Source organism: Perca flavescens, chromosome 8, assembly GCF_004354835.1.
Source record: "Perca flavescens isolate YP-PL-M2 chromosome 8, PFLA_1.0, whole genome shotgun sequence".
In the NCBI taxonomy this organism is placed as follows: domain Eukaryota; kingdom Metazoa; phylum Chordata; class Actinopteri; order Perciformes; family Percidae; genus Perca; species Perca flavescens.
Window position 1 is genome coordinate 952774 of NC_041338.1, and position 23804 is coordinate 976577.

At 40.9% G+C, this 23804-nt stretch overlaps 2 protein-coding genes across 5 annotated transcripts; one reads left to right on the forward strand and one right to left on the reverse strand.

The window, feature by feature from the left end:
- The first annotated feature begins 241 nt into the window (after positions 1-241).
- ciapin1 (cytokine induced apoptosis inhibitor 1) lies at positions 242-8103 on the forward strand. Of its 4 annotated transcripts, none has more exons than XM_028585052.1 (9): positions 242-328; positions 903-1134; positions 2000-2143; positions 3201-3280; positions 3508-3667; positions 6827-6903; positions 7060-7178; positions 7336-7417; positions 7549-8103. In XM_028585052.1, exons 2-9 carry the CDS (start codon positions 978-980, stop codon positions 7657-7659), a joined length of 930 nt encoding a protein of 309 aa, XP_028440853.1. In that variant the 5' UTR covers positions 242-328; positions 903-977; the 3' UTR covers positions 7660-8103. The 4 variants fall into 4 exon arrangements, with proteins under 4 accessions (XP_028440853.1, XP_028440856.1, XP_028440855.1 ...); XM_028585055.1 differs by having other exon boundaries at positions 6830-6903; XM_028585054.1 differs by lacking the exon at positions 242-328 and adding an exon at positions 335-710.
- prmt7 (protein arginine methyltransferase 7) lies at positions 8096-22856 on the reverse strand. Its single transcript, XM_028585051.1, has 17 exons — positions 22762-22856; positions 21930-21966; positions 20349-20498; positions 19553-19661; positions 19243-19355; positions 17554-17783; positions 16770-16950; positions 16271-16398; positions 15188-15326; positions 15015-15098; positions 14860-14907; positions 12626-12715; positions 11617-11778; positions 11380-11454; positions 10067-10227; positions 9251-9347; positions 8096-8998 (listed from the first exon to the last, which is right to left on the reverse strand). Exons 1-17 carry the CDS (start codon positions 22854-22856, stop codon positions 8849-8851), a joined length of 2049 nt encoding a protein of 682 aa, XP_028440852.1. The 3' UTR covers positions 8096-8848.
- Positions 22857-23804: the final 948 nt, after the last annotated feature.

Here is a 23804-nt window from a genome sequence, read left to right on the forward strand (position 1 = left end):
GTTTGTTTTATTACTATTATTATAAGTGTTTCTATTTTTTTCTATTTCCTATACTTTATGTATATTTTTTCTCCTATGTCTACTTAATGTGTATTTGTGTTATTCTGATGTGTGTAAATTTTTTTCTTTTGAGCTGCTGTAGCACAGGAATTTCTCCAGTGTGGGATTAATAAAGTCTTATCTTGGAGTTACAAATATATGTTACAACTATTTTTCACAGTTAATGGTTACAACGCATCAATGATTTTATTTTGAAAATCCAAACAGGAAAGCGCACACTTTGTTTAGCTGGTTTGATACTGAAACTTCCACCAAGATACAGCATTAGGTAACCGAGCACTGTCGATTGAAATGTTTCTTTATTTCAGCGATTTAACCACCAAACGCTTTAAATAACACTCACAGAAACAGCTCAGTATATTTGCTTCGTGGCTAGCTGTGTAGTGGACTCTCCCACTGTTAAATTAACCTTTAGAAGAACACCGGCGTTTTTTCTGCGTCACCCTAATTGCTCGATGTTTGCTAGCCTAACGTTATGCACCTGTATCAACAAACAAGCTAACCTGCTAACTAGTTTGTGAGCCGGGTTAACCCTTTTACATTTTAAGACCAAAGCTAAAATAAATAGCTAGATAGCTAGGTAGCTATCTGCTCTCGGATATCGGCTGTCTGCGCTGCTATTATGATAACAACACACTTATTTAAAGGTCGTAAGTAGTAGCATAGTTATATTTTCATAGTAACGTTACTGACTCCGGGCTCTTTAGACTCGTGGCTAAAACGGGCTTCTTATAATACACTAAGATAGTGGTTGTAACGTTAACGTCACTTTGTTATTATCAGTTGGGTCATTTCTGTCGGTTTGGCTATCTCCAGTAACAGACACGTGTCTTCACTTTTAGGTGATCTACAGACAGACAGAGAAGCCATTTTGTCAGTATAACAACTTGAATACATCAGCAAGTCTCCGAAAAGTCATGGCAGACCTTGGCATCAAACCAGGGGACAAGGTGATGCTGGTTTGGACTCAGCCGTCAGCACCAGAGGCCCTGAAACAATATGTAGAGGAACTGGGGGCCATTGTTGGTGCGGACTGCAAAGTGTCAGTGGAGAACATGGAGAGACTCCTGCTGTGTGAGTGACGATAGATAGATAGATAGATACATACATACATACATACATACATACATACATACATACATACATACTTTATTGATCCCCAAGGGGAAATTCAAGGTCCCAGTAGCTTACAGACATCACACACAACATACACACACTAGTAGCGCCGAACGATGTGGGGAAAAACATCTTATTGCGATTTCTCTGCCAGATATTGCAATGTTTAGCTAAAGTTCAATATTCACGTGTAACAGATAAATCATGCCATGGAGCATTATGACATGAGACAAAATCAAAACTCCTCTATATTCTTATGCAAGGATGAGAACAAATGAACTGCCAGCAATAAGTGTTTTTCTTTTAATAACCATGGGACATTGAACAGTAAAACACAGAACATTTATCAAAAAAAGCTAAAGTTAAAATAATAATAATAAAACAATTATAATAAAAGTCAGTACTTTCCCGTAAACTGAAGTTTCTGACATGCCTCCGTTCAACAGCAGCATCTACATATTACACCTTCTATGTCATGTTAAATAAAGAAATACAAAATAAATGATAAATCCACTGAAAATAGGACATTTCTGTAAAAAATCTCTATTATTCCAGCATTTCTTATAAAAAACAGTAAATATAATAATGAAACTGTGAGACCAAACATTCAACTAAATATTACACGTGATTAATTGTCTGCACGATTAGCTAATCATATTCTTTCAAATCGATTAATCATTCAGCCCTACACACTAGGCCAGATTTGTATGTAGAAAACACTTATCATTGCTGGGATTTGATCCTGTAAGCATAAATGGGATTCTGTCAGAAGTGAGTGAATGGGGTTTAGTATCCGAGTGTAATGATCGTCTCCTCTTCTCAGCCTCCTACTCGGCGTCCAGCTTTGACTGGGTGCTGTCTTGTCTCCTGGCCGACTGCTCCTCCGTCCACAGCTCAGAGACTCTAGCAGAAATGGCCAGATTGCTCAAACCTGGTGGGAAGCTAGTTCTGGATGAAGCAGTTACAGGTGAAGTGTTGTTCTATCTATTTTTACATAGATGGGCGCCTGGCTATGGACGCCTTTTTTTTTTTTTTTGGGGCATTTTTTTTGGGGCATTTTTAGGCCTTTATTGACAGGACAGCTGAAGAAGTGAAAGGGGAGAGAGGCGGGGGGAATGACATGCAGCAAAGGGCCGGAGTCGAACCCAGCCCGCTGCGTCGAGGAGTAAACCTCTATATATGGGCGCCCGCTCTACCAACTGAGCTAGCTGGGCACCCTCTCCCCTTTCATGTCTAAGCTGTCCTGTCATAATAAAGGCCTAAAAATGCCAAAACAATTATTCTTGAATTTTTTACATAGATGTTTAAAGGCTGAAAATGACACCTTTCTAGAAGAAAAATGGAATGATGCACCTCTTTGTTGGAAGTTGGTAAAGGAACAATTTTTGAACCTCATGTCTTCCAAGATGGAGTCACCTGATGCCACTCAAATGGCACAGTAGCAGGGCTGGGCCATATGGAGAAAATCAGATCTCATGATTTTCTTCATCAAATGCATCAGTATCGATACTGTGACTATTGGTGCTCTCACAAAATATTTTTTACAATGAGATTTTAGATAAATAATCATTAATAATGTGGTAAACAGTTTCAAGTGAAATTATAGAGGAAAAAAAAAGTTCTGCTATATACTGACTAAGTTCATGCACAAAAATAGTCTGATGGTAAAACAAATCTGCAATTCTTCAAATGATATTCCCTCAAAATGTTTCACAACAGATGTTCTGAGAAAATTGAGTCCATATGTGCTTGTTGTTATCAATTTAGACGATGGAATTGTAAATAACAGTATTTTGACATAGACCTTTTCAATGGAATTCCATTGCTAGGCAACAATTATTGCCCAGCCTGACACAGTACAGTACTAGAGTTTGACATGGATATAATCCCCAAAAAAACCAAATTATGCATTTCTCTACCATAAATGAGATTTATTTCATGTGTCAGGTGTGTTTGTCCACAAGGTCACAGTGCTGCACTGATAAGGTTGTGGCGTGTTTGACTCGTTTCTGTCTGTGTTCCAGGAGCTGAGGCACAGAGTGTGCGGACTGCTGAGAAGCTGATTTCAGCTCTGAAGTTGTCAGGCTTCATGTCAGTGACAGAGGTGCGTTAAAACAAACAAACAAACACACACACAAAACATTAGTTTTCCGCAATTGCCCTATTGTACATTGTGCACGAGAGGGAAGTGTGCACTTACCAAACCACAAAGTACAGACCTGTGACCCTCCACATAAAATCATTGGGGTTAAACATCTGCACCAGTGAAATCCTGTTGCTAAATGTCCCCTTTTTTTGACCTGTTGACCCTCTTGTTTCCTCTCCATCCAGGTCAGTAAAGCACAGCTAAGTCCTGAGGCGTTGAGCTCCCTTTGTACGGCCACTGGTTACCAAGGAGACAATCTGTCTAGAGTCCGCATATCTGCCTCCAAACCCAGTTTTGAGGTGGGATCATCCAGCCAGATTAAACTGTCATTCGGGAAAAAGCCAGGTTGGTTTATTAGTGCTGTTTTCTTGGTTTATTCTACGCATAGTTTTGTCCACAACTGTAAGATTCAAGGTGATCACTCTGTCTGTTGGGAGATTTGTCCCTTGGTCTGTCACATGTGTGTCAAAACTATGTTTGTCATAATGGTCCATATTAATCTGACTGTCCAAAGGGGTCGACGATAGTCTGGCTATCACCAGACCAAGCTCAGTCTTTTAAGATTGAACATTAACCTGGGGAGTCTGTATGCAATTGGATAGTCCTTCAACCAATCAGACCAACAATCTGGGTGATACTTTGCAGACCAACGATGACACGACCCAACAACGGGGTTTGAGCTGAGCTCCTTTCTTTTGGCCACCAGCGGGCTAGCTGGTAAATTAGGCTTTTACCAAAGGCGGTCGGTAGTAAGGCAAACTCATCCTTCTTTTGTAGGAATTGCTCCAGGGCAAGTTTCTGTTCCATTTTCAGAGAAAAGTTGCCTTATGAAATCTTTTAAAACAGCAGCAATAGCAGCATCAACGGGTTGCTGCGCTTTGGTGGCCGCCATGTTGAATGTAATGTGCTTCTTTATTGTCATCGTGTTAAACCAGCCAATAGCGCGGCAGGTGGATAAGCCAGTTTGTGATTGGTTCCCGCAGAGTTGTAACGGAAGCAGGATAGATAAACATACAGGTTTCCAGCCTGAGCTGCAGGGAGAAATCAAACCCCCGGCAAATTGGGCTGGTTTACCCAGCCTAGGAAGATTACAAAAGGTAAAGAAAAACATGAGAACCAGTCACATGTAATAAGAAACCTGGCTCAACAAATGTGCATGCATGGTGGCTTTTCCATCCATTTTTGTTTATAGTATATCATTTCAGTCTTTGTGCAACTGGTCTTCAAGTTGGTCCACAGCTTCACAAGCCCAAAGTGCAAAAACTGACTGCGGATTTTAATCTTTTATTTTATCGCTAATCGGTGGTTTGCAAAATGGAGAAGGGAGACATTTGGTTGGATACTGAATGAGTGACACTAATCTTGTAACTGTGGTGATTGTTTGGGTTCAAGATGTGTGTGAAGCATCCATGTTTGGCCCAAAAAATACTTAATACCTTCACTAAATTCCTTTAAAGTCTTCACTACATATATAATGCAAGTCTCGACAGACCTGGATGTAAACTGCAACTGCAGTGGTTGGCTGAGGCTAGAGGTCGACCGATATGGGTTTTCTCAGGCCGATGCCGATCAGGCCGATGCCGATCAGGCCGATGCCGATCAGGCCGATGCCGATCAGGCCGATGCCGATCTTTTGAAATCAGGGTCGGCCGATGGCCGATATATGCTGCCGATTATTTTTGGCCGACATTTGCTTGTTTTTAACCTCTATTTGAAAGATAAAATTTAACACTAATAAGTACTTAAGATACACAAAATTTCTCAACAAAAACATTTATTGAACACCAGTCTGCACTTGTATACTTACATTAAACATGTATAATGTAAAAACATATATTGTATAAATAAACAAAACTGGTAAGAAGAAAGAAAATAAACTTAAATTTGTCAAATAAACTTTTCAATGAAAAGATAAAGTTTAGTGCACCTAGCAACATTTATTAAACATCTGAGAACAATAAAATAAATTAACCATTTTAACAATAGTAGTGCTGACACACAGTAGCAACCAGCAGCATTTCTTTGTTTTGGTGTTGGCTGGGTGAAGCGCTGCCATAAGGGGCTGGTTTTCTTTTCAGCCATCAGACTTAATGACTAAAAAAGGGGGAAAATACAAGGTTAAGTTAGTATTTTGTATAGTATCTTCTTCTAGTCATTTTATAGATAGGTATAGATATAAAATCTAACATTTGTTTTATAAATCAGCTAATAATTCAGTGCATTGTAAGTGATACAAGGCTAAAAACGTTTCTATCATCTTCCCAAAAACTGTCCTGAAACATGTATTTTTGTTTTGTTTTGTTTGTTCACAGACAAAGCCAAATGGACAAAACCTAATTATCGCAAAAGGGGGGAAAACAACTTTAGGCCATATGGTCAAAATTAAATGATTTAATAATAATGTAATAACTATAACGACAAAAACAACCACCATGGCAAAAGGGTATTTTACAACAACTTTGAATGCACCGCGACGCACCGTCTGTGTTGTTCTTCAGGCAAGTAGACAACGGCAGCTGCACACTGCTTAACATGCTGCTGTTAGATCATATACAGTGAAATAAATCACACTTTACACCGTTTAGCTGTCAGCATTTTAATTGTGTTTAATCCATCTGCTAGCTAACGGTAGGCTAACATTAGCTGCTGACGAGTGTAATGTTAACTAGCGTCACATGCTGCGATGTTTCTGTTATTCTAACATTCGTTTTCGAGCATCAGAGAGCAACGCAGACATATCAGTGGCGAAATGACTCACAGAAATCCGCGTTGCTATTCGCTCCGGTAGATACGGGTCGTTAAGGCACAAGTGCCATATTAGCAGCGGGTCTACTCGGTACCAACCCTAGCAACGACGCTAGCAAAGCAAAGCCAGTCCTTCACTAGCCTATGGTGCGGTGGTCTCTTTTAACTACAACTTCTTTCTCTGCATTGAGTTGACAACCCTCTCAAATATAGACACACAAACAGAACAAATAATAAAAGTCTCAGATCCACTGTCTGTGATTGCAAAATTCTAGCTTAATTATTGTGACATGACAGCATGACATGACAGCTATTAATATCCAAAGTAGCCGAACGTCATGTCGCCAATTCATGTTTTTTTCTCGAAGTTGGCAGTAACATGTCATACGTTTTTCATTAAATATATAGGACTTTAAGAATTTAATCCTTAGCGTTTTCTCCGAAGAACAGCTCCTTCCTTAGGCACTGGGTGAGGTCTGCTCACTCTGCTGGTAATTGACTCTAGGCGCAGCGTGCGTCGAACACGTGTTCCACAACAACAACAACACCAGGCTGCCCGCAGATGCGCCTGCCTATTAATCGGCTTGATATTGGCCGATGCCGATTATGTAAAAAATGCCAAAAAATCGGCCGATTAATGACCTCTAGCTGAGGCATACAACCACAAGGTGGTAATTCTTGCTTTATGGTATTGTCATTGAGTTGCATATTTGTATTTACTGATATAACTCCTGAGCTGTCAAACATCTGTGCTTTCAGCAGAGAAACCTGCTCTGGATCCCAACGCTGTCAAAATGTGGACACTGTCAGCCAATGACATGGATGATGATGATGTGGTGAGTAATGGAGGTGTACTGGGACACATTATCTCGTGACCACAACGCACCACACATAGATTTCTTATTCAGATTGTCATGCACAGGTCTTTCTGTAAACTGTACTTTGTCCCTGTACTGAGTCTTTCTTGTTCCCTCTGCCCCCCTTCTCTGTAGGATCTGGTGGACTCTGATGCTTTGCTGGATGAAGAAGACTTGAAGAAGCCAGACCCATTATCTCTTAAAGCCCCCACATGTGGAGAAGGAGCCACCAAGAAGAAAGCCTGCAAGAACTGGTGAGCTCACCACACAAATGGTTTCAAACCATAGATAGTGTGATAGGTTGTAGCTATAACAGAAGGAGCTGGCCTTTCAAACAAAAGTTGCGTTTGTACATTTATCTGTGCTTTGAAAAAGATTACATGATGTGCAAGATGTTGTGTGTTTGTGTAGCACATGTGGGCTTGCTGAGGAGCTGGAGCAGGACAGTAAAGCAAAACAGAAGACTAACCTGCCAAAATCTTCCTGTGGAAGTGTGAGTACATTTTGATTGGTTTACATTCTCACCATGTTTACTCATACTGTATTTCCTCTCCTATCATGCTAACCTGTCAAACGGTGTGAAGAACTAACCATTTCAGTGATTGTCCTTTCTACGTGTGGCAGTGTTACCTTGGTGATGCGTTCCGGTGTGCCAGCTGTCCGTACATGGGGATGCCAGCGTTCAAACCCGGAGAGAAGATTGTGCTGGACAACATGACGCTGACAGATGCTTGAAACTCAAGCTTCACACATCCTACCGCTCATGCCTCAAAATATTACATTCCTTTCCCCCCCATCCCCACTGAAACACCCCTGGAGTCGTGGTTTCCTCTGCAAAAATGAGCGGACGTGATTACAGATGTGATGGGGTTTGGGCATTGCAGTTTTCCTCCTGCTGTTAATTATGCAAATGATGGTGAGAGTTACCAAGGGGGGTTCTTTCTAGTACGTAAAAGCACTGAAATGCTTGTTCTTGTTCTATTCATATCTGACTATGACATATCAGTATGAAGTAAAACTACCAAATGTTCACCAGTACAATTGAAGCATACAGAGGTCCATAGAAACTGTCCAATTCAAGCTTATTTATGTATGTAAAGGAAAATAGTATGGCCATAAAACATGTGGCCTTTTTGTGTTTCATTTTAATACAATAAACTGAAGCCCGATGTTTCTGTTTGTAGTCATCCCGTTTATTTCACTGAATGTGGCTAAAAATCATCTGATGGTACATTCTTCAATATCGGCACATTACTCCGTCACTGTTGGGCAAACAGCACCGCAAATAACAATGTTTTTCTCAGTGAACACGTGCAGTATTAAACATTAATATTGGGTATGAAGAGCCCAGCGGTGATGTCACTGACCTGCTAGTCCCCACAGTCTGTTCTTAAACAGATCAGCCCAAGCACTGGACAACAAATATAAAACTTAATAAAACATTTCAACAACACATTTGGCTTTGCAAGACAGGTGACCTGTTAACTTACAAAAACTGAAGTTGTCTCTGGTACACAAACTTGAGTTCCTCGGATCTTTAGCTGTAATGACCCATTTTGCATCCCTAATTGCACTGAACATTGACCAGTTACTGACACCCACCTTCGATGTGATAGATTAAATTTGTTTGTTATTTATTGTAGAATTGCTAACTATATAACTGGCTGCCTATGGGAATTAGAATTATTAAGATAATCATTGGTAACATTTTGGGATGTGACGGACAGTTTTCATGTTCCACAGTCTCAAGTGTTTGGGACGATAATAGTCCCATTACAATTTGTCCGATACTCCAGTCAGTGGGAACAGTCAAACAATATTGGCTGAACCATGGATGATGAATGTGCGCACAAAATGCAGACGGGCGTGAGGTAAAAGCAAAGCATTCAGAGTCTGTTCTTCAGTCTCCACATCACTGCTGAGACTATACGCTGAAGCCCATCTTAATGTCTCCTAAACTGGGTTCAAAGGTGAAGCTGTAAGACACTGCGGCTCTGCCATCGCCTGAGCTCTCACATGGTGACCCGAAAAAATACACTCCCTGTTTCCTGTGTCGGCTCCACTCACACTCACCCTGCAAGGAAGGCACAGAAAAATCAGTCAGAAAACGACCGATGGTTCATTTGAAATAAACACATGAGCGACTTGACGTTATAGACAAAGACATTAAGGGAAATCCAGGCAGTAGAGCTGTTTTCAAGCAGTCATGTCATTCTTTGTAGAGTCTGCTATTCTAAAACGTGATTGCTAATAGACAACAAAAGACCCAAAATACAGCAAGCAAGAAAAGCTCAGGACACAAAGATGATCAACATGGCTGTGATACCTGCTCACTGATTGGTCCAATCAGTCCTGCACTGACAGTGATGTCATCGGTTAGGTGATATTCCATCCACAATGCAACACCATGGCAACGACCAATCCTGACAGACATTTAAACAGACGGTCAGCTGCAGTGAGAGTGAATTGTTTAATTCAAATTACAACTTTATCGCGTTACTCTTTGTAGAGGACATTCCTCCTTGTCAGTGGTTCTCAACCTCTTCAGTCATTTTATTCTCCCCAACCATCTGGCGACCCCCTTGGGGGTCCCGACCCCCAGGTTGAGAACCACTACTCTATGTAATGAAACAAAGCATTGATCCCATTGTGTTTAAAACTCTGGGCCTACTTGTAAGCCAGTATTAGTGTTAACAAAAGTCTATCTATATTCCACCCAGTGCCACAGAACAGAACAGCTACTGCTTACTTTACACTCCATAATACTTCATGATAAAACGTGCAATCACTTGGCTACAAGCTAATCTTACCAGGCTACATTATGGATTTAGAAAATTCAGATTTGGGTTCTAAGCAAGCCTGATCAAGTTTTGATAAGACAATTTTGGCCCTTAACCCAACTTCAATGGACTTTAGACTGACATAAGGGACATATATGACAGCTGTCTATATATGAATTATAATATTTTGACATAAAAGTCACTGTATACTCACAATCTACTTTTTAGAAGTAGATATACTTTTCACACTATTGTTTTTATTATTTTTTTCCTTGCAGTAAGTAGATAGACTTTGTATGTACCAGCTTTTACACTTTGGTATATGGTTCTTGATCTCAGACTAATAGAAGAGAACTCCGTACCTTATGAAAGGCAGAGAGCCCTGGCTGCTGATTGGCTGTTGAGGGACACACTGTGTGAAGTCAAAGGTCATGACGGCTGTGGCTTGGGTCAGAGCACGGCACGGGTACTCCCAGAGAGGGTGGGGCTCCGCCTCACGGGACTCACGGAAATCCAGAGATCGCTGATGGGACCAGTTATTTTTAAGAATTATTTTCCAAAGAATACATGATTTTGGAAAACACAGGACCCAAAACAGGCCCCACATACTTTTTGCTAAACATCATCAAGATCAAGATAAACTTTATTTTCCCACAAGGAGGGAAATTTGTCTCGGGCACTTAAAGGTGCAGTAAGCGATGCTGTGCAAAGATTGTTGCTATTGATTGATATTTGAACCAAAGATCCTCTTAAACTAAAGATAATGCAGGGGTGTGGCCTCGTTTGAACATGTCGTGAACAACATGTGGATGAATGAAAAGTTATATTTGAATAATTTATTAATATATTCTTTATTTACACAGCTAAAAGACATATTTAGCATCACGTAGATTAGTTTTGTTATTTGTATTTTTTGGGCCACTCGCGAGAGTTTGGTCTTGAGACACAAACACGTCTCAAACAAAGGTAATTTAATTTTAAAAAAAAATTTACTATTTTAGTGTCAGAATGTTCTGGAGATATGTGGCTTCTGAAGAATGGCTCCAATATTTACATTGGTGACTATGAGGATAAAGATTCACTCATAATCTGTGTTCACGTTCACACTCAGGACCAGTCTCCTAAAGAGGCGTGGCCGTAGCTGAGCCCATGTGACACACATACAGGAAACTACTCCGAGTTGGGGCGTCTCGGTTCTAAACCGTCTCTGTTTGAACTCAACTACCAAACAAATAAAGCCCCCTCCTTCAGAAGCTCCACCCCCCAGATTCACAGACGGATAACTACTGGCCGGCCAGCACATTCACATGCTGTGTACTGTGCTCGGCTGTCATGTGTCACCCTCTGTCTCCTCGTAGGTTTTAAGGGCTAAATCTGCTTGAATCATGCTCTAACTTCAGAAAAATCTCACTATGATATCAAAACCCATATTTTGATGTATCTTGTGGCTATTTGTCTCATTCTCTACACCTCACCCTACAAACCGAGGTGTTAAAAGGAGGTGTATATTTTGAACTTCAACACACAAGAAAATACTAAATTTAAGTGGGTGTCCATCTTCTGTCATGAATTCTCAGTTTTCAGATTAAGATTTTTCTTCATGATGAAAATGTACAGTTTCCTGGAGATTACACTGCATGTAAAAACTGTCCACGAAGAAAAATTTACATTTTACCTGGACCATTTCATCCATGGGTGTGACATCGAAGCCCTCACATGTTCCACATGGAGCCCTTATCCTCCACAAATCCTACCAATCATGGAGAAGACAAAACTAATTCAACAGTTGCAAGTTGAATGTTTTCTTGAAAGAATAAAAAAAAAAATAATTGTTAATCACAAAAAAATAAATATGTGCTAATTTTGAACCCTGGTTAGAGGTCATGTATGAAACTCTTGTCATCGGTCTCACCTGGAACTCTACAGCCACCATGTGAAGTGTGGCGGAGCAGGGCAGGATGGTGGCGCGGGGCTGGAGGAGGCCTGCCAGCGCCGTCCGGCAGTACCAGAAGAAGAGCGAGTGCCAGGGTAGGAGGCTGGTGCTGAAGTACGGCTCACCCATCAGGACCGAGATCTGGAAGAGACATGCTTTACACTCACTCCACTGAGATACACATCTCTGGTATTTTGTTCGATTACCAAAACTGTACAAAATATATTTGGGTGGAATGTTTGGCTTCAAACGTTATCAGATGGTTTGAATTCCAACAAATAGTACAGTACAGTACAGCTGATCAAAGGGAAAGCAACGAGTCAGAGCATGAACTGATTTTGGGGGCAGTATAATAAGCTGATGATGTTCATGTGAGCAGTGAGACTCAACCATAAAGCGAGCGGTACACCCGCTGTTCCCGACCTGTCCCACGCCAGTGTGACGTCATGGGAGCTCTGTAACGGTTTATACTGGCGCGTGGTGGTCGCGACACTAGCTGCAGTCTTCTCCTGAACAGAGGTGGCGCTAATGAGGAAAGGCTACCGACTTTACTCTTTCTACGGACTAGAAGAAGAAGAAAAAGATATACAACGACAGAACTGGCAGCTACTTGGTGGGATCGAGCCACAACTTAATGCTAATATCAGTAGAGACACTGTAACTAGGGCTACTCAAATATGGAGAAAAAAAATCATAAACATGATTATTTAGGTTAATATAGAAATCACGATAATTTCTCATTGGCTTTTGGAAAGATGTTGCAATTATTGTAATTAAAAAGCAATGAAAAAGAAAGAACAAATCAACAGTGAAAACACCTTGAACTGGGAGATTTCCCTTAGTACGCTACCTGTTTGAACTTTTCTTTTTCGCATTCAGAACACAAGACAAAATAAGAGTTTACTTGCAGAACCTAATGTGTTAAATATTCTTGTTTACTCTATTATTCGATTAATTGCACGCCACAAAAGGCTTGTTCCAAAGGTACCTGTTCCCCCCCCAGATCATTACTGGTCAGCTGCTTAGGCCTGATCTCCAGCAGCTCGACGCCTCCTTTCATCGAGTTGGCTTCCAACACCTGCAGAGAAAAGCGTGAAGCATCAGCACTCGCTCAAACACCTCTGGAAAGAATGTACAAACGTATATTCCAGTGGTGAATACAAATATACACCCTACTTACACGTAGTATTTATAAAGATGTAAGTAAACCTACGTTTGTGCAAGTTGCACTGTAGTGCAGTACTGTGATGTATATGAGTCTTCTCTAACACTCAGGGTTATAGGGTTAGGGTTATTATAACGGTTATTCATTTTATTTTAATTTTTAACCACTGTATTTTAGGATGCCTATTGACAACTGGCTGGGGACTACAGCTGGAAACTAGCAGTAGCAGCTAAAGCTGCTCCTTTTACTGTACAGTTAATTAAAGGGGTCTATCCACAACATTCTAAACTAAAAAATAAAAAGTTTTACTGCATGTGGTGGGAATGATTTCCTGTAACGGTCCATGCGACACCGAATATATATATATATATATATATATATATATATATATATATATATATATATATATATATATATACAGTGGGGGAAATAAGTATTTGACCCCTTGCTGATTTTGCAGGTTTGCCCACTTACAAAGAATGCAAAAATCTACAATTTTAATCATATGTACATTCTAACAGTGAAAGACAGAATCCCAAAGAAAATTCCAGAAAATCACATCATATGAATTTATTAAAATTGATAACCATCTGATGAGGAAAAACAAGTATTTGACCCCCTGGACAAACACCATGTTAATATTTTGTAGAAAAGCCATTATTGGCCAGCACAGATGTCAAACGGTTTTTATAGTTGGTGACAAGGTTTGTGCACATTTCGGCAGGGATGTTGGCCCACTCCTCCCTGCAGACAGCCTCCAAATCATTCAGGTTCCGAGGTTGTCGCCTGGCAACTCGAATTTTAAGCTCCCTCCAAAGATTTTCAATCGGATTCAGGTCTGGAGACTGGCTAGGCCACTCCAGAACCTTGATGTGCTTCTTCTTCTTCAGCCACTCTTTTGTTGCTTTGGCGGTGTGCTTAGGGTCGTTGTCGTGCTGAAACACCCATCCTCGACCCATCTTCAGCTCTCTCACTGAGGGAAGGAGATGTCGGTCCAGAATTCCACGATACATGGCCCCGTCCACCCTTGGCTGAAAAGCACCCCCAAAGCATGATGTTGCCACCACCATGCTTGACGGTGGGGATGGTGTTCTTTGGGTTGTACTCGGTGTTCTTTGCCCTCCAAACACGACGAGTTGAGTTGAGGCCAAAAAGTTCTATTTTGGTCTCATCTGACCACATCACCTTCTTCCAGGCCTCTTCTGAGTCGTCCAGGTGGTGAATGGCGAACTTCATGCGGGCCTGTACATGTTTCTTCTTGAGCAGGGGGACCTTGCGTGCGCTGCAGGATTTCAATCCATGACGGCGTAGTGTGTTACCAACCGTTTCTTTTATAACTGTGGTCCCAGCTGCCTTCAGTTGATTCATCAGTTCCCCCCTTGTGGTTTTGGGATGATTCCTCACCGTTCGCATGATCAGGGACACCCCACGAGGCAAGATCTTGTGTGGAGGCCCAGACCGAGGGAGGTTGGCGATGGTGTGGTGCTTCTTCCATTTCCTGATAACTGCACCGACAGTTGATCTTTTCTCTCCAAGTTGCTTTCCGATTCTCTTGTAGCCCATCCCAGCCTTGTGCAGATCAACAATCTTGTCCCTGATGTCCGTGAGAAAGCTCTTTGGTCTTGCCCATGGTAGTGATGTTGGATGCTGGTTGTTTGGGTGTTCACAGGTGTCTTTTATACAGGTAACGAGGTGAGGCAGGTATATTTGATGTAGATAATTGGTTCGGATTGGGGCTGTGTCTTAAAGAAAGACTAACTGGCTTGTAGGAGCCAGAATACTTGCTGTTTGTCCAGGGGGTCAAATACTTGTTTTTCCTCATCAGATGGTTATCAATTTTAATAAATTCATATGATGTGATTTTCTGGAATTTTCTTTGGGATTCTGTCTTTCACTGTTAGAATGTACATATGATTAAAATTGTAGATTTTTGCATTCTTTGTAAGTGGGCAAACCTGCAAAATCAGCAAGGGGTCAAATACTTATTTCCCCCACTGTATCTACGAATCAAGGCTCATGATGAGGTAATACAGTAAACAGATAAGATAGGTATTTACCTGTTCAATAACCTGTTTAGACATCCTGGAGTTTTCCAAACTGTAGACCTAAGTAGAGGCCAAGAGAATAAAAGGACAAGTCAATGACATAGTCTGAGTATTGTATTTAGTTTGGAAAGATACATCATGTGCCCACATGTGCCAAAGAAGTGTACCTTCTTGGCTCCGATCATGTGAGCAAACACAGGAAGCAGACTTCCATCACTGACACCAAGACACACGCTGTCCTCCCTCAGGACCTGGAGGAAGAGTAACACAGCAGGGAATCAGGGACCAATCCCATCCATTAGCTCATTGACAGCTCTGATGCTTGTTGGACTTCACTTACGCTGCGCAGTGCACTGACGTAGCTCTCAGTACGCCGTCTGTCGTTGAGTTCGCCGAAACGCGGGCGAGTCCAAACCAGATGAGCCTGGCAGGTACAACAGGGCCGAGAGGGAGGCGCCTCGCTCGGTAAGTCCTGCTGGCTATTTCATAATTGCAGAAGTTAAAATGATGGCTATGTCAAGCAGTGAAAGACTTTTTAATAACTACACACTATGAAGCCTTAGTTAAAGGGTCCTTTGGGTTTTTTTCATCCTGGACCCTATTGTCCTATGTTTCTGTGTGCAAGTGACTGATGGGAACAACAATCTTTGAAATTAGCTCAGTATAAAGCGTCAACACTGTAACCGGCAGCCACAGACCGTGCTGCAATGTAACCCCATGGGGCAAATGTGCATCGTCAATTCCGTCCACTGAAGTGCTCGTTTTACCACTGACAGACTCAGATTATTAGTGTAAATGTCTGACAACATTATAGAAAGGATCCCTGCAGAGATAAGGATTTTTAAAACCTCTTTAAGACCTTTCTGTTTAACCAGAAACAGCTCTGAGGTCACTAAAGCTAAACCCACCAGACTCCATTTAAAAAAAACAATACTTTTAGCGTGTATAGAGCCAACATATTTTCACATGTAAATCGGTAAACTATGTGTTTATTTCAACCAGAACTAGAGTTGTGATGGTTGGAGAAGTGAAGAGACAACCTGTAACGGCTTTTCATAGTTTTATTTTGTTTCTGTCAACTTTGAATGAAAAGTGTGTTTCACGATGCTAAAATGACTATGATTATTTACATGGAGTCTGGTTTTCATGTTTAAAAAAAAGTATCTTACTCTTTAACAGAAAGGTCGACTTCCTTAGAAATCCTTTCCATAATGTTGTCAGACACTTAGAATATTAATCTGAGTCTGTCAGCGGCAAAACAAGCACTTTTGTGAAAGTAGATACAAGCTGGACATTAACCCTATTAACTAACATTGTAGCTTCTTTCTCCGTTGCCGACTGCAGCGATCTCTCTTAATACTGGACCAATGTCAGAGATTGTTGTTCCATCAGTCAAAAACGTGTGTTGTCTCTGAGCTGGTACCTGAGCGACTGCAGGCTGTACCACAGACTGTAGTCATCATGGCAGACAGTCAGGCTCAGCTCCTCTCCTTCTGTCACTCTGCTCTCCACAGGCAGGAAGTACACACTCTGCATCCAGTGGTCCCGCCACTGAAACACACCACTGGGATCAGCCGGGGGGTGATGGGAGCCTGGGCATCCGAACATTAGCTGTGTTCAAAACCGTTCCCTCATTCACTCACTCACGGTTCCCTAAATAGCGTTTATTAAGTAGTCAACTATATCAGAAACGACCAAACTAGATATCAGACACTCACTGAAAATATTGTTGTGTCAGTAGATGCGTCGGTTATTTAGAGATAAAGAAGAAGATAGCGGGTATTTGATAGTGGACTATATAGTGAATGAAATTTACTGCTGAGATTTGGAACACCACTACAAAATGGCGAACACATTATACAGTGCACTATTTCCGTGATAGGGAACAGTTTCCAACACAGGGATAGTGTCCTATAACTCACCGGAGCCATCTTTGGCTGCGGGTACGTCCAGCTGGGAGCCATGGTGCACACAATGCTTCCACTGGGATCCATGTCGAGGTCCCACCAAGACAGGACTACCTGGGCCCGACCATCGGACTGAGCCACAAACTGGGAGGAGTGGGACTGGAACGCACTGCTTACTGGCTTACTGAAATCCACACTGAGAGGGAAAGAACGCAACAGTGGTGGAAGAAGTATTGAGAGGCTTCACTTAACACTGTAAAATCTCAGTTACAAGTAAAATGTGATGTGACTTAAGTAAAAGTATGTAAGTATCTTCAGGGAAATGTACTTAAAGTATTAAAAGCAAAAATACTTAATGCAGATCTCTCCTCCCATTGTAGTGTGTGTAAAGGATCCAACCAGCTGTGTGTTTAATGGTCTAATCATCTCAGCTGAGTTGTTATATTGTTGGCTAGTTTACTTTAGAATCAAACATCAGATTTTATAAAATGTGTTCTGTGTGCAGAAATCTGAATGTTTAAAGTAACTAGTAACTAAAGTAACTAGTAACTAAAGCTGTAACAGATGAATGTAGTGGAGTAAAAAGTCCAATATTTCTCTCTGAAATGTAGCGGAGTAGAAGTAGAAAGTGGCATGAAAAAAAAAAAACTCAAGTAAAGTACAAGTACCTCAACATTTGGACTGAAGTACAGTACTTAAAATGTACTGTAAATGAGTAAATTTACTTAGTTACACTCCACCACTGGAAAGCAAGATGTGAAAAAGTGCTGTTGAGAGAAACCAATCAGGGAGGACATACCTGAACATGGTGCAGAGAGGGCCGAGGGGGGTGAAGCTGTGAGGAGACACCTGGCTCAGCTGGATGTCACACACAGCATGAGCTCCAGCACAGTGGGCCACAGCGGGGGGTGGGGCCAGGCGCGCCCCCTCCACCTCCACCGGCTGCAGCTGAGCCCAGCTCCAGAGCAGCTCCGACTCCACCAGCCGGGCGTAGACGGTGGCCCGGTGAGGGACCGCCTCACAACCCTCCTGCAGGGGGGGGGGCACATCAGACCATTAACTGGGACTATAGGTTTCCCCCATGCTGTCAGCAGTTCACTGAAGGAATCAAACTGACTTTTCAAGTATTAAACTAATTCTTAATGTTCATGACCAGGGCTGGGTTTAAAAAAAGAGTCAGAAGGATCTTCATGTAAATGATACAATGTCGAATGATAAAATCCTGAGATCGATCTTTGAAGAGGCTCCGTTTTAAAGCCAGACATTAAGATAAGATAAGATAGACTTTTTTAATCCTATTGGTATCATATGAAACCACACTCTCCAAGGAATCCATGTCAGAAATCATGCTTCAAAGTTATGGGGAAATTTTGGCAAGGGGTAAAACTGGCATGGCTAAATTTGACTGATGTCACGCCCTCTGCCCTGAAGAAGCACTTGTACAATATGTTTATGGTCACTCAAAACTTACTGACTGTGGAGTTTGTAGATTTGCATTTTAATGTGCGGACTCCTGTAGTGTTATCGTGTTAAATAAAAAGTACTGCTTTGGGGTCAATTCTAGACGACATTACTTTTTAATAATGCACCAGATTAGGGGCGGCCTCTAGCTCACCCAGTACAGGGTTTCTACAGGTTTTGCCAAGTCAAATTCAAGACTTTTTAAGACCTTTTAAAAGGCCATTATGAATGAAATGTAAGACCATGACTTCAAAAACAAAGTTAGATGTCAGAGTCCGGAAAACATCCTCATTGGCATTATAGGACTGGTGTCTAGATTGGCTGCAGAATAAGTTGCATGTTGGTCTTATTTGTAGTCATAATAAAGCAAATTATATTTGGACTAGTGTCAGAAAGAACTACAACACCACAGAATAATAAAAAATAAAAAAACATTCTTTAGCGCTGCGGGAGCATTTCAATGAGCATTAGAGGTAGCGTTACATGGACGTAGGAAAATTAAGACCTGTTCAAAATTATTTAAGACCTAGAACACAATACTTCAGCGAATTTAAGACTTTTTAAGGACTAAAATTCTGATTTTGAAATATAGACTTTTTTATAGACTTGTTAAGACCCTGAGGAAACCCTGCAGTCGAGTGTGCTCCCCATGTCGGCTCAGTCCTTTGCAGCGGCTATGGTTCAAATCCGACCCGCGACCCTTTGCTACATGTCGTCCCTTCTCTTTCTCTCCCCCTTTCCTGTCTATCCACTGTCACTATCGAATAAAGGCAAAAGCTCCCAAAAGTGATCTTTTAATAATGTACCAGATTAGAGGGTTCCTTGTACATATTGTAACCTGGATTCTTTGATATTGTAACTGAAATATCCCTAATCAAATCAATATTAAATCAAATCGGGACCTCGTGAATCGGAATTGAATGGATTCAGGAAATCAGTGGCGACCTACAGATTAACAGATTAATGTCACTTCATGCATTATGCACACACATTAGCCATTAATCCACACACACACACACACACACACCTGGACAAGATTTTGATGAGCATGTTCATAGCTGGGCAGGGCTCCTTCGCCTATCAGTTCTGTATCAAACAGCTCTGTGATCAGAACGTTGGCCTTCATTTGCATATCTCCATCTGTATTCAATAACAAACACACAACACATCTCATCACCACAGACACACTCACAAACCTCGTGATCTTGTCTGCAGACCTCTCTCAGGCACAAATTCACAGAGAATCACATTTTGGACCGTAGAAAATCACAGACGCATGGAACTTCCACCAGTCAAGTGAATCAAAGGGACAGTGATATTAATACGGCGCAGCTGACCTGGCCCCACAGTGACATCAGTGGAGTGTTTGTTAATAATCTTGATCTTTTCAGAGAAGCCGTTCTTCTCCACGATGCACTGAGCTGCCTCAGCCATGGGCTTAAAAACCTGCGGACACAGAGGAAACGGAGATGAGGCAGGCTTGGCTTCGGATGTCCAACATGTCAAGGTATAAAAAAGCAAGTGGATCTAGCATGTCTGCTTGGTTTTTAATAACGTGATTAAGTCATTTGTCCAGTGTGAACATGCTACAGACTAAAAGTAACAGTGAACAGCTGTTTGTACAGTGTGGGACAAACATGTCCAAAGCTTCAGAACCAGACTTTTCATTTTATAAAAAATAAAAAATCCAATGATAGTATGTTGTTTAAACCCCCAACAACTTATTGTGCTTTTTAAATTGGTCTTTGTTTTCAGTACATGTACCAACATGTAAATTATGTCTTAGTATAAGTTAGAGTACCAATCACGTGTTTGCTGACGTCTAGTGGTTTAACTAATATATTGATGTACAGGTAGTGTCAAGATCCCCCCCCCCCACATTATAACCGAGGGGTCTGGTTTTCTACACCAGACAATTTTGAGTGTCAAATGGCATTTTTCATATATTTCATATTTTTTCAGCCTGGTGTCAAGTTACTTTTTCAAAATTCACCGACTCACTTTTCACAAACTACACATAACCTATTTGTAGTAGATACTACACAGTAAAAATATTCGGGGGAATGGGGAGATTGGCTGTTGCTCCCTGGGATTGTAGTCCTGATCCAGCACATACAGGACGAGCATCTCTACCTCCACTGCATAGCAGAAGTCTGCTCCGGCAGTGACCGCCATCATGGACAGTAGGCCTGTCCCTGTCCCGATGTCCAGGATGACCACCTTCTCACCGCGGGCCTTCACTCGGGCTACCGCTGCCCGGATACCCTGGTAGTACTTCTTATTCTGGGGGCAGAAAGTACATCAGCTGTGTCAATGCAAAGAACCAGAACGCTATTTTATACAGTCAATATTTTTGGTTTTCTCCTTTGGAGTCTTTCCTAGAAAAGACATTAATAACTGGAGTATAAACATTGGTAGTATAATCTACAGTATGTTTCTTATGCATTCATTATTATCAGAGAGTACCATCTTTTGTTTTGACCTAGGTCTGCATGACCTGCATGAAGCTGGCCCCCCATGTCATCCAAAAATTATAAAAAAACACTGCTATCCGTTTGTGCCGTAAAAATTATCGGAGCGATGGCTGGTGTCAGAAGCGTTTGCAGCGCAAATAGTAGCCGCGTAACAAATAAGCCTGATAACGTAAAAACCAAAGTAGCATAAATGTTTCTTTTAACGGCACAAATCAGCACCAACGATTGAGACCATTTTGGGGAGATTTGGACATTAATGGGGGGCTGGGTGAAGTCACTGGCCAGAAAATGTAAAGTTGAATTACTTAAAACCCTTAACAGCACAAACGATAATTTTTACGGCACAAACTGGCACAAATGTAGCACAAACGAATAGCAGTTTTTTAAATAATTTTTGGACGACATGGGGGGCCAGCTTCACGCAGACATCTGCACGATATGAGGAAAATATGCAATATGCAATAACATTGTTGAATATCGCAATAATATTATATGCAAATATTATATATATTAAAGTGTACTGAGTTCTGCATGTCTGCTGTTTTCAGTATTCTGCTAAAATACAACAAATTGCTTGTTGAATTTAAAACAAATGAAAGGAAATAATTTCCAACATTCTTTTATTTAACAAATGAAACATTGAATTAAATATAAAAGATACTACTAAAAAAAGAATGACAGTTTTCTACTGATATTTTCTTTCAACCAACACCAAAAAATCTTCTTTTGACCTAGAAAGATTGTGGTTTATTGCCTAAAAACCAAAGGAAACTACATCGTCTTTAAGTATGTGTAGATTATTTTGGGTGCCTGGGTAGCTCACCTGGTAGAGCGCGCGCCCACATACAGAGGCTCAGTCCTCACCACAGCAAGTCAAGCACATTTATTTTTGAGTGATTTTTGTGAATGCTCTGATTCATACATAAAAAAATAATGCTTTGCTTTAATGACAGTTTAGTTTTAGCAGCTAGCACCTAGCCTTGTCCAAGGGGCTCCAGGCTCTAAGGACTGCTGATGGGTTTGGGACTTGTTCTCTCCCCCGACCCACCTTCAGACTCCTGTAGCTCTACCAGGTGAGCTACCTGGGCGCCCCGACAGTCTCCTCTAAAACATCAAATACATTTAATTGGAAATACCTTCATCACTACAAAAACCCTCTGCTCTGTTACAAATGTGGGTCATTTCAGACTGTTAATGAATTCCCCCAGCAGAGGTTGAGGTCATGTTCTCCAACACTCACCCTGTCATGGTCATGCAGCATATCCGCATAACAGGACCTGGAAGAGAACCATGCCAAACGGATCAACAGGACAACAGACTCAGGTGGGCCAGTGTTGGTATTATTGATGCCAACCCTTTTATTAATACCAATACATGTACCTAACTCCAATAAAACTCTGGCAAGGTTAAGACTAAATTGAGTTAGTATGTGCTTGTTATTAATATTTAGACAATGTAATTGTCTATCACAATATCTCAATATATGATCTCATCACGATATGATTCCATTGAAAGACGATAAATTATCATATTGAATTATTGCCAGCCCTAGTATTAGTACTTTTAATAATACATCTTAATTTAAGACTTACAAGTAGGTCCATAGCAGGAAATACACAAAATATGCATACATACAAAACATCTGTCATACTGTCATATATTAAAACCAAACTGTGTGTGAGCTGTCATGCCAGTGTTTGAGTTCAGCAGCTCTTCCGACGACTTGTTAGAGCCTCGGTGATGCTATTTTGGGACTCATCCAAAGGACACATGTATACATTCATTGTCATAATTAAAAACCTTTATTGGAGTAATAGATGTGAATACTTCTTCCACCAGTGGGCCGCAGCATGCCGATATAATAAAGTGGGCTCTACATAAAGTGGGCTTGATGGGGACAACCCCTTCTTTCTAAGCTCAACTCTTCCCTTCAGTACACCAGAAATTAAACCCTTTTTAAACTGTCTGGTCCATAAGTGCTGCTATAGTTGCTAATAACGGGACTGTATGACAACCAGACAACACTACCATGTTGTCTCCATGCTGTGCTGCTAGCTCGGAGCTAACGTTACCTAGCTATCTCCTGGTGGTAGTCGTACTCCTCGCTCTCCTCCACCCAGTCTAGGGCTCCGGTGCTCGGGTTGGCTCTTCCACAGAATGTCTTCATCTCCGCCACAACTGTCACAACACGCCGCTAAGATAGAAAGAGGAAATAAAAAGCTATACAAAAATAAATTAGATTATAGAGGCAGCGTTGGCCCGTTGGAGGCGGCCATCTTTCCCAGTGAGGTCACACTATTTGGGTCACGTGACTATTTATTACAGGGATATAAAATTACATTAAACGAACTTTCATTATAATAACATTAGCGCTATGGAGCTAGGGCTGGCAATGCGAGACTGTAAAGCAACAATATCAAATGTAATTTTAATATATGTACATTTTTACTACTATACTTTTTTTTCGGTTAATCTAAACATTTGAAAAGATTTTTTTATATCATAATAAAATACAAAAGTTTGCTTTATAAAGCATTTATTAAAACACTTATGTGACAGAGTTTACAATGTGCTTTAGAGGATGGCGTTGGACCACAACAAGGAAAACAACAGGAAACACTATTCAAAAGGAAATGTCAGAAGAAATAATACATAAATACAATAAATACATTAAAAAAACCACAATATAAACATCAATACAATATATAATTGGACAAAACAACAAATCCACGACACAAGTTAATGAAAAATTGATTTAAAAGGAATGAATTAGCAGCCTAACTTCCTCAGGTAGTTCAGTCCAGGAGCCCTCACTGAAAAACCATGTTTAGCCTGAAGTCCAAACTGTAATGTGAGGATGCTTTAATAAAATGCTCTATTTTAACATTCCTATACTGTATGTTGACACTGATATAGCTACTTTCTTCTGTTACATACGATAAAACAACATTCAGCAGCTCATGGCCTGCATCTTTTTGCACATTAGGTTTTATTTAGATTATATTTTAAACCTTTGACTACTAAGCTCAGTGTGAAATACACTGTGCATCACAATTGATTTGCCAATTCAAAATCCAATAGATTCTTCAGCAGGAAATGTCAGGCTTTGCAGTTG